At 35.7% G+C, this 12069-nt stretch overlaps 1 protein-coding gene across 5 annotated transcripts in view; it reads right to left on the minus strand.

Annotated features, from left to right (window-relative positions):
• The window catches only part of Fchsd2 (FCH and double SH3 domains 2), a 237498-nt gene that overhangs the window by 115963 nt on the left and 109466 nt on the right, over positions 1-12069 (minus strand). For all 5 annotated transcript variants that reach the window (XM_046441893.2, XM_046441892.2, XM_046441894.2 and 2 more), the window contains 3 exons: positions 9588-9721; positions 5771-5825; positions 4825-4953 (listed from right to left, as the gene is read on the minus strand). In XM_046441893.2, coding sequence (XP_046297849.1) covers positions 4825-4953; positions 5771-5825; positions 9588-9721 — 318 coding nt within the window. The remainder of the gene's footprint in view (positions 1-4824; positions 4954-5770; positions 5826-9587; positions 9722-12069) is intronic.

Here is a 12069-nt window from a genome sequence, read left to right on the forward strand (position 1 = left end):
CATTAACTTTCTCTTTGTTTTTGGCAGAGCACAGGTCCCCCAAATAAGGTATTTTTTCCTGGTTTATTGAAGGACATCTTCTTTTGGTGTATATTCAATTTTGAAAACATAGGATTTGGGTTAGAGATATAGCTCGGTAGTAAAGCACTTACCTAGCATGCATGGGACCATGGGTTTGATTCCCTATACCACAAAACAAAATGGGTTGTTTGTTTGCTTAAGTGGTGCTAGGATTCAACCCAGGGCTTTCTACATTCTTGGTGCACACTCTTATCACTGAAGCTACCCTCAGACTAAGATTTTAGTTTTGCTGCTGTTTAAGCTAATATTAGCTCATTTCAAAATATTCATGGTAGGGGACACCTGTGCCATTATAAAAACTAAATGCTATCGATGAAGAATCAGTCAGTAAAGCAAAACAGAAAGTGAAAAGAAGGCACAGAAATCTATGTCCAAACTGGGTCTTTGATAGGCTGGGTTATTAGAATGAATATCCCAAAATATCTAAGAATATCCTCTTTGTCATCACAAAACCAGATGTCTGTAAGAGTCCAGATTCAGATACCTATATAGTTTTTGGGAAAGCCAAGATTGAAGTTTTACCTCGGCAAGCACATTTAGCAGCTGCTGAGAAATTCACAGTTCAAGGTGAAGCTTTCTCAAACATTGAAAAAAACACACAGACTCCAACTGGTACAAGAAAAGAGTGAAGAGGAAGAGGTTAATGAAATAAGTAAGGAAGCTAAGGATACAGAATTGGTCATGTCACAAGCAAATGTGTTAAGAGAAAATGCGGTCTGAGTCCTGGAGAATAACAGTTAAGAATCTTATAAGCAAGGAAATGCTACAATAGAATTAACAATGTATATATCTGAAAGCCAGAACCTTTTTCTGGTGTTTCAAAAGGGTAACTACATCTTGGTTTGAAATTTGTACTGTTTCTAGCATTTAAAAAGTCATGGCTTCTTGTTGGATGAAAAATAAAAACTGGCATTAAGCATATTAAATGTGACAGAGTTTAGCAACTAAATGCTGTCTATGTTTCTAACAACTCTGCTAATGTTTCTAAAGTCTTAAACGGCCTCCACTTACAAATCAATGGAACGTTAGATCCCACCTTTGCCAAGAGCCATCTATGAGCCATGGATAAACTGAGCAGTGGTGGAGCCATTAGGCAGGGAAGCCTGGTATCAGGAACTCCCAGTACGAATACACTGGTTTGAGAATGCTTGATTACATGGCCCCCTGCCTAACCTACTGCTCAAGTTCTAACTCAGCTCTGGAGAGGGGAGTGACTTGCTGGAGCCAGACAGCCTCTGGAAGATAGGTGCAGATTGTCAAATACCAATCAACCTGTTTACTGCAAGACCTACCACACCAAGAAGGAAGCACCAAATAAGACTCCTCCCATTAAAACCTTATCCCTGCCCTTGATGTATTCCCCCTTTTTCAGTTGTCCAGTTCCAGCTCCTATCAAGACTGGAAGACCCATCAGATGCTCCACTTTTTAAACTCTAACCTTTAGCTCTGTATTTCTTACTGATTATTTCAGACATTTTATTTTCCCAGGTGGCTCACATCTCCTGAGCAGGAACCTGCTTTGTCTGGGTGTAAGACACCTCAATACACCTTAAGGTTTAATGAGTTACTGTCTTCATGGTTTTCAGAGACTGGCAGAAATACTAACTGCTTTTGTGCTAATTGTTTACAAAAAAGTAATGCTTTGCTATCTTGTTTACTATTATCCTAGCATGATCCTACCCTATGTATACCGTGTCCAGTTACCCACTAATGGCAACCACAGACCTCTGGATTACCCTGATGCTGAATACCCTTAACTGTCCACGCCCCACCTGATAGAGAATAAAGACTTCAGGTCACTCCCCACCAACTTCTTCCTCTCTCAGAAAGAAGCAGTTGGAGATATCTTGTCCATTTTTTTCCACAGAAATGGAAAGTAGAAATTGACAGAAGAAAAATGTAACAGGGGTCCATTTTGTGCTTTGAATATAGCCCTTGCTGCTCTAAAAATAAATATTCACTGGGACAAAAAAAATTGTTATAAAGACTGAGCATCTCTAATCCAAAAATCTAAAATCTGAAACACTTCTGGTCCCAAGCATTTCAGATAAGGGATACTTAATTTGTAGATTATCAGCTTTGATCTAATGGTAGACATATACAGGATATAGGGAATCAAATGCTGTGCAAAAAATCATCTTCAGTAAATATATTGTTTGAAACAATACATTTTCCTAAAGCAATCATGCTAGAATGAATGAGAGGCCAATTCTCAGGTAAGTCTGAAGCACTATAATAAGATGCTAAAACATTTAACCTCTATGTCCAATACTCTTTGGGGAAAGGCACATAGAGTTCTCATCTGGATATAAAATAATTTCCTGCCTCATTATTCTAACCTATGTTCTAACCAGCAGAAGTTGCAACAGGACAAATGGCAGAAAAGGGGATTTCAGGCAATAAACAAAAAGGAAAGAAGAAATTTAAAAAAAAAAAATTTTTTTTTTTTGTTTGAGATGGACACAATACCTTTATTTTGTTTATTTATTTTTATCGAACCCAGTGCCTCACAAGTATTTGGCAAGCACTCTACCACTGAACTACAACCTCAGGCCCGGAAAGAAGAAATTTTGCAACAAGTTACTTCTTAGTCCAGTTTGACATCCTCCAACATTCCTGCCTTTTGCTAGAGGTCTCAGGAAATGTTCCATCTTTACTTTCAAACAAGGAACTTGTAATTTCTGGATAAAGCTGATCTCTTTTCCCAGAGCCTCTGTAGTAAAAAGACTGCCTGCGCCAGTTGTAACCCCATTTTTAATTGCTGATTTCCTAAAACAAGCAATTTAACTATAGCAATACATGTGTTGAAGAGTCATTAAGAACTATACATTTAAGAGTGGTGTGTTGACTCCAGTAAGATTGGCAGCCATTATGAAGTCAAACAACAACAAGTGCTGGCGAGGATGTGGGGAAAAGGGTACACTTGTACATTGCTGGTGGGACTGCAGATTGGTGCAGCCAATTTGGAAAGCAGTATGGAGATTTCTTGGAAAGCTGGGAATGGAGCCACCATTTGACCCAGCTATTCCCCTTCTTGGTCTATTCCCTAAAGACCTAAAAAGAGCATGCTACAGGGACACTGCTACATAGATGTTCATAGCAGCACAGTTCACAATAGCAAGACTGTGGAACCAATCTAGATGCCCTTCAATAGACAAATGGATAAAAAAAATGTGGCATTTATACACAATGGAGTATCACTCTGCATTAAAAAATGACAAAATCATAGAATTTACAGGGAAATGGATGGCATTAGAGCAGATTATGCTAAGTGAAGCTAGCCAATCCCTAAAAAACAAATGCCAAATGTCTTCTTTGATATAAGGAGAGTAACTAAGATCAGAGTAGGGACGAAGAGCAGGAGAAGAAGATTAACGTTTAACAGGGATGAGAGGTGGGAGGGAAAGGGAGAGAGAAGGGAAATTGCATGGTAATGGAAGGAGACCCTCAGGGTTATACAGTGGAGGGGGTAGAGAGAGAGGAGGGGAGGGGAGGGGAGAGGTGGGGAGGGGGGAGGGTGGAGGATGGGAAAGGCAGCGGAGCACAACAGACACTAGTATGGCAATATGTAAATCAATGGATGTGTAACTGATGTGATTCTGCAATCTGTGTATGGGGCGAAGGTGGGAGTTCATAACCCACTTGAATCAAAGTGTAGAATATGATATGTCAAGAAATTTGTAATGTTTTGAACAACCCACAATAAAAAATTAAAAAAAAAAAAAAAAGAGTGGTGTGTTGAAAATATAAGAGAAAGATAGAATAATCCAATGTTTGGGTTCTTAAGAAAACAGGAAAGAAGGAGATGCAATCCAAAGTGGAGTCTGTCTGCCTGCAAGTAGAGGCAGCCTGGCAGTGGGTTAAAATGGTTTTCTTCTCCTCCCCTTCCCCCTTTCCTTTACTTCTGTGAAAGTTCAAAATAAATATAGGTAGTATAGATGAGGAAAGATCAGGATATACAAATTGTAATCCAATCTTCAGTATTTCAGAGTAAAACCCAGAGTAGAAGACATCTTCATATAACCACCAGCATTTTTTGTTTGTTCAACTCAAAAATCATCAAATATTAATGCATAATTTCACCTACTAAAGATAAAATCATGGCACTTGGAGAAAATCCAAGTTTTTTTAAAAACAAAAAATAGCCAAAATTCTGGTTAATAAGTAATTCAGACTTTCTTAAACAATACACTATAAAAATATAAAGCACACCTTTTTATAAAAATATTTTCATACTTTTTTTGTAAAACCTGTTTTTAAAAAAATATTTTGCAGAAAATAACAAATAACAGTACAACCTAACAAAAAATAAAACTATGCTGAAATACCAGCCTTTCTCTGATAATTCAGAAGGTACTTGAAGATTCTATCTAGCTTCAATATTTTACTGAGTCTAAAGACCTGAGTCGCAGGAAATAGCTCAGAAGCAGTTTCCCAGCTTAAGAATTATGTCACACTTTATATATCAATCTTATCTTTTATATATCAATAATCACTATTTAGCAAATATCATCTATGTCTAAGGAATAATGCAATCCTTTACTGTGAATTGGCTTTAAACATTAAAAATTAATTCCAAATTACTTGAAAACAAAGGTCGGTCACCAATATTGAGCACATTCTAATGAAATAGAAAGTAGCCTTGTTAGTATTCTATACTCAATCCTATGTACACAACACCCAGCTCATGGGTTGTTTGTTTTTAATGAAACAAAATTATCACAGATATTAAAACTGTATTACCTTCATAATGTTAACTAAATCTGTTTGATAGTAGCGATCCTGATGTGCATTTGCTGCTGCTAGTGTAAGAAGATAATCATTCCTTGCGTGGGTAGCTTTGGAATTACACTCAGATCGCCGGGCTTTTAACTAAAACATAATAATAAAAGGAAAAAAATCAGTGCAAACTGATACTGTATGGAAAAACAGCAATTAATGGCTCCCCACCAAGAGTAAAAATAACAATGTGGAGAAAACATTTACATGTATGTAAAAATTATACTTCACTATTAAGAAATGAAATAGTACCTGAAAACATGGGGAAAACATTTTTAAACCTTTGTTATTTATACTTAACATAATTCCAAAGTTTTCTACAGAACTGAAAAATATTTTTTTGAGTTTATTGAGATGGGAAAATAAAGGTTCTAAATAAAGGTTCCTTATTTTTGAAGACATGGGTAAATCTGGAGGTTTTAGATACTAGTATTTTAAAAATCAACAATCCAAATGTGTCAGAAGAACTTCCTGTTGGTGGGGAGCCTGGCAACAAACTCTGGTCTCTAAGCTTACTTGACAGGTACTCCAGTTTGAGGGCCCCTCAGAAAAACTCACTTGCACCAGCCCAGAAGGCCTGGTCAGAGGTCTAAGTCTGAGTGAAATGATTCTACAGCGCTTCTGAAAGCCCCTGAACTTTGTCTCTTGGACTAAGAGTTAAATATACAGACTACGTGAGTTGTAACGCATCCAAACCTACCCCTCAAGCAGTCTTGGGAAGCAAGCTATGTCCAGTGTCCACACCTGGGTGAAAAATCCCATCACTGGGAAGGAAAGTTCCTCACTGGGTTAATGACTTTGAAATGCTTCTCTAAAGTAGAAAAACCCAACTTCCATTCTCAAAAGACCCAAACTTTTAAAATATAAGGTAAGGTTTCTCAATTGTGAAATACACCTCTCAAAAACTTACCTTTACACTTGCTTTCTGTAAACTGATTCTTGATTGAAAAAGACTAAGTTTAGACCTATATAAAAATAGAAAAGAATGTTTAATAAAATCATATCATAATAAGATTACTAAATGTTATAATTACTAAAAAAATTAATAACCCTTTTCCAAGACACTGTTCTAAAGTGAATTTACAAATGAAAAGTCAAAAGTGATGCTTATTTGCCTTTATTTATATATTATATATATTTAATATTATAGGAAAATAAAAATACTGGGATTAACATATTTAAAATACCCTTAAAAATACAATTTGACCAAGAAAAAATCAAAATATATTAGTATATTCTAATAAAAAAGAGTCATCAAACTATATGTTATTCCTAGTATCATATAATTCCACACACTTCAGTTCTTTTACAAAAGGTCAGAGAAACCCCAGGGCAACCAACCTGGGGAGACCAAGGTTCTCAGAGCTATGTGTGTCAGGTGGTACAACACCTGAATGCAATCTATAGGGGCTCTAGAAAGTCCTTGCTTGTTACTCCCCTCATTAAAAATGATTTGTGTTTGGGTTCTTGCCTGCCTGTGTGCCCCCTCCCTCCTAAAGGTAATCTGAACTTACTAAGAAGGCCCTTAAGACTCTCTGTCCTGTAAACTTTTGTTCTATTTAATCTTCTCCCACTCTGGTGTTCTTACCTATCTCCCTTGATGCCTAAGTTTTGGAGGGGAACCATAACCTGTCAGTCAGCAGTAGTATGCTGCTTTTCCTTAAAGGCTAGAGATAAGCAAATAGACAAAGTCAACAGACAGATGCTAAGGAACAAGCAACACTCCCACAGCCATGATTTTTTTGAAGCTGAAATGTTTGTCTTAACTGCAGTGTCATGGTGATTGCCATGGGAGAGTTCAATGCATGCACTGGAAGCTATGCCTCTTAGTATAAAGCAGAGTTGCAGACCATTTGGGACTAGAAGGTGAAGCAGCCAGTCTGTGCACAGACACTGTGAAGAGGACAGCAAAAGTTGCCTCTTGCATTTCTAACAAGAGAGAAAACATTCAGGGATGAACATACAGTTTCCTAACTCCTCCCCACTGCTTTAAAAAAAAAAAAATGGGTCTAAGATATTTCTGTTATTTCCTGCCTAATTGTATTCTTATTTTATGGGAATTTTTTATTTTATTAATAATATTTCTATTCATTTTGATGTAGGAAAGCTAAGATTACCTATATTAAGATTTGAAAGTACCTGTCAGGGTAAGAAAGACTGTGCTTGAAGCACCGTCATTTCTCCTTTTTTAATAGTCATTATCCAAATAGGCTGACTTGCACATGGATTGTCCAACATAAATTATAGATTTAAATTTATGGCGTCTGCTTCATTTGCTAATCTGCATACACTTCTTGTATGGTATTTAGGTAGGTATTAACAATAGAATAAAATGTCCTTGAAGATCACAATCTAAAAAAAATAAGGATTTTTAAAAATCACACACTATACAAATAAAAAACTATACTGTGTACTAGTCTTTACCATCTATCCTTCAAATGTTAATGTTCCTTGGGTCTCCAAATTCAAATTCATATCTCACTGTATATATGACTGCATCCCTATAACTGATGGACATCCTATAACCTTCAGAATTCAATTATCAGTGCCAAATTCTCACATAAGAACAGATATTTGATCACCTCCCAAATATATCCATGTCAGTGTCTCCCAGGCTCTTCAGAATTTACATATCTAAAATGGAACTTACCATCTCCTTCAGACTAACCCTCTTCCTCCTGTAGTCTCTCCTAATGGGCCTATCATAGCATCCATCAAAACTATATTTACTTCAGTGCTTAGTCCCCTTCCTGATTTTCCCACCTCTGCTTAGAAAAAAACATACTCATTCTTCTTCCAAGAATCTGCCCAAGCATCACTTCTTCTATAAAGGTTCCTTTATCAACAGGCAATAGTAATCTCTCCATTTTCTATGCTTTCATAACAGTGTTTTCATATTACTACTCTAAGCAATTAGTGACTAGGTGAGTGTCTTTAGGTAGATAATTTCTTTGAGTTTACTATGAATAGACAAATGATAAAATTACTTTTTAAAATTATACACTCTAAATTCCTTGAAGGCACAAAAGCGCACCTAACTTATCTGTGACCCATAGTGCCCAATATAATGACTAAATAAATATTAACTGAATTAAGACATAGAGCCATTTTTTTACTCTGTAGTTGAATTAATTTTCCAGAGAAGTTATACACTGAAGTAAAATGTCTCACTTTGAATTTGGCCACATGAGAAGGCAGTTCCTTGTGATCAGTTCCGTGAAATAGACCTAGTCAAATACACACTTCTCAGGAACAGTCCACCCATGGCTAAATTAGGCATTTGTAGATGCTCTACAAATCTGTCAATTGTCTGTTCTAGAATCCCAGAGTTTAAAAGACAAGTTCCTAAAAGCCAGAATGGTACAATAATCCCAACTGAGATCTGCTAACCTCCAGATCTTATTGGAAAGATGGATTTAGTGACTCCATGAATGCATGGGAAATATTTGAATGCTCAAAAAATAAAATAAAAACAATAAACTTAAATTAGAAAAATATTAAATGTTACACTGTAATATCAAGTGTTCAGTGAGTATTCATTCATCAACCCATCATACTAAATAAACTTCCCAGGAACCCCTGAATTTTCCCAAGATGCTGATGAAGTTGCTTAAATTTCTTGCAGATAAAAGCCATTTTAGGAAGCTAGGTGTGTTAGCACACACCTATAAATAATAGCTACTCAGGAAGCTGAGTCGGGAGGATAAATAGTTCGATCCCAGCCTGGGCAACACAGAGAGACCCTGTCTCAACAATGACAACAAAAGAACATGTTAGAGGTAACCCCCTCCTTGCTGGACTATTTGTACAATTGTCCAAACCTTTCTGATTTCATGCCTAGGAGTTTGGACTCCTAGATTTTGCAACAATCAGCACTGTTAACAGAAGTCTTAGCTCTCCTGATCACAAGCCTCCTAAGTTCAGTTCTATAACACAGTTCCTCCCCCCCCCACAAATATTTATCACACTTCCTCAAAGTGTCATTGCAAAAATCTCTATCGCTTGATTGGTATCTCCTAATACCAATTGCCAGTCCTTCCTTTCCTTAATAGGCTCAGGCTAGGGTTGTGGCTCTAAGGTAGACCAATTGCCTAGTGTGCATGAGGCACTGGGTTCAATCCTCAGCACCACATAAAAACAAAATTAAAAAAAAAAAAGTCTCAAAATAAAGGACTATAATTCACATATATTGAAAGTAATATTGACAAAATTGTTAAAGCATACTTTAAAAAGTAGAAATATGAGAATTACATGTACAATAAAAAACAGTGCTTGGGATAGGGTTTTAAAAGGAGGTCAGTGTTCTTGTTCACTTGATGTGCTATTGTTCCTTCAATGACATCTTGAGATATCATAGGGATTTCAACTATAACTGAATTTTAGAGTCTAGCATGATAAAATGAGGCTCTTAAACCCTACTTTCAGATATCATCATGACTTTTACTAGACTCTCCATAAGTTTTCAAGTCTGTAAGTACAATGTTCGTTTATCTTGTCTAAATATTCAATTTAAAGGTCAGAGATTCCTACTTTGCCACTTTAACAGATAAAAACCAGTCAATATAAAATGAAAATGGGACCTAAAGTACATAACATATGTAGAACAAATGAAACCAACATAACCTAAGAACAAATCTATATGCTATATAAACAGAGAACAAAGTATTAATTAGCAAAAATAACATTTAACTGCATAATAATTTTCTCAGAAATATTAAAATACATACTTTGCCTCAATGTCAGCTTTCTCTCGCACTGCATGAGCCATCTGCTCAGTCTCAAAGTACTTCTTTTTGCCTTTAGCTAAATCTTTCACTGTCTCTTGTAATTCAGTTTGGATCTTTGTCAACTGGTCCACACACTGTAAAATACAAAAGTGCAATTATTACAATTTTTAGTTTTCAGGCTGACAGAAATGAGTTTGTCCGAAGGACCATGCATTATACCTTCAGGATGGAAACCCAAGAGAAAAATCAGCACTTTTAATGACTTTCAAATTGCAAATTAGAATTCCATGCACAGCTGGTACTTCCATCTCAAGTACTGTGTCAAACAGTGTCACAGTTTGCCTAACAATCATGACTGACATTAAGGTAAGGCATAAAAAGAGCAACCATAAAAAGACTTGCTGTTGCAGATATCATGGCAATAAAGAAAAAAAAAGAATAAACCAATTCTGTTATTTCTTCATAATCAATAGTCTCCTTTTTCTAAGTTCTAAGAAGATAAAATGATTAAGAGCTTAAGTAGTCTACTAAGGTATAGGAGTTATATGTATTTTTCTGTAAAACTGTTTAAATATTAAATTTCAACAGTTTTTTGTTAGTTTTACTTATTTATTTTTTGAAATTCTGGGTTCAAATCTAAATCTCTTTAAATCTGATAATACTGTAATGGATATGGTGGCAGTTTACAAATTCTAAATTATTAAACAAATACGAGTCACAATTCTTTCTTTTATTTTTGTGGCACTGGGGGCCAAGCAGAGATTTGTAGATGCTAATGATGTGCTGTACTACTGAGCTAAAACCCAAACCCCCAAATCACAGTTATTTTAAGGAGGTAGATAAACTCTAGTATAAATGAGAAAAATATGGACAAAGGCACTACTAAGTAAATAGAAGAATGGCAAAAAGCCTTATGTTACTGTGGATCTTGTTCTGATTTAAAAGCAAATATTCACATATAAAAAATGATCCAGAAGGGGTTGGGGTTGTAAGTCAGTGGTAGAGTACTCACCTAGCACATGCAAGGCCCTGGTTTCGATCCTCAGTACCACATAAAAATAAATAAAATAAAAGCAATTGTGTCCAACTACACCTAAAAATAAATATTTTTTTAAAATGATCCAGAAAAGGTTATGGTATTATTCTCATTGTAATTTTCACTATAATCTTAAGTCCTTCATAATTATAATGTGTCTGTTTATCCCCAAGTATACAAAAGAAAACTGCCAAAATAAAGAACACTATAAAAAGAACATAAACTTTAATGTTATAGAGGGAGAATATTAAGTTGAAACTGGTTCTCATGGTGACAGAATTTGAATTAGCCTATCTTCCTATAGTCTGGAAAGTGTGAAAATTGGACAAAGCATACCCTGGTCTTACAGAATTGAGACCTAGAAGAGGACCACACCTACATAACTCTCCACTCAACCTAACTTTCCCTCCTTTTAGGACATCTGTTGAATCATGGCACAGAAATAGGATATAAACAGAAAATAGTATTCTTACTCTATTCTGTGGAGATAGTCTGTAGTTCAGGGGATGATGAAAACATCAGGAATTTGTAAGGCAAAGATCTAGAAAGAAGGATATTACAGAGGAGCAAGTTCAAAACACTACATGTGATTTCCCCTTGAGTCATCTGTTGATTTCTAATAGGTATACGGAGAATGAAACGCCAAGAAACCCAGCAGATAAAAGTAGCTAATGACTGGTCAGAGATCAGAAGATCAGAGTTGCTGTATGATGCTGAGAAGAAAAGCTAGAGTTCAAGTTTTGTCAGAGTAGAAAGGTCTTGGAGTAAGCATCCCGTACTTTCAGTTAAGACCAAAGAAGTAAAATAGATCATCCCTAAAAGGACCCCCAAAACCAGACCTTAACAGGACAAAGGTCTAGCATTCTATCGGCCTGCTAAATATCACCATATTTGGAAATAACATCTTCAAGAACCTTCACATGTTTGATCCACAATGTTCAGCATGGTGAGGCACACTAAAGCCATAGACCAAATAATGAAAACCAAGAAGATCAGCATACAATAAAAAAAAACACATAGTGATTCATTTAGTGGAATTATGAAACAGATTAGGAGCACATGGAAAACAGGGAGAATTACAACTGAAAAATGGAATCTAACCTCCAAAAAGTCACATTAAAATTCTGTAACTGAAAAAATACATTAAGATTCCAAAAGATAAGTTTTTAAAATATTAGGAATAGAAGAACCGAGAATTAATAAATAGCCAAATAGACCAATAGAAGTATATATAGAAAAAAGGGTAGAAATACAAAGTATAAAAAGTATAAAAGAAATATGGACAGAGTCAAAAGGTCTAACAAAAGAAAAGTCATAATAGAAAGATAAAAAGAACAACACTGCTGAAAGATTTTTTTTTTTTTTTGTACCGAGGATTGAACTCTAAGCCACATCCCCAGGCCTTTTTGTATTTTTTTTAAAGACAGTGTCTCGCTGAGTTGTTTA

The sequence above is a fragment of the Marmota monax genome, unplaced genomic scaffold, assembly GCF_021218885.2.
Source record: "Marmota monax isolate L192 unplaced genomic scaffold, Marmota_monax_Labrador192_F-V1.1 WCK01_AAM20220418_F8-fsc00068, whole genome shotgun sequence".
In the NCBI taxonomy this organism is placed as follows: Eukaryota; Metazoa; Chordata; class Mammalia; order Rodentia; family Sciuridae; genus Marmota; species Marmota monax.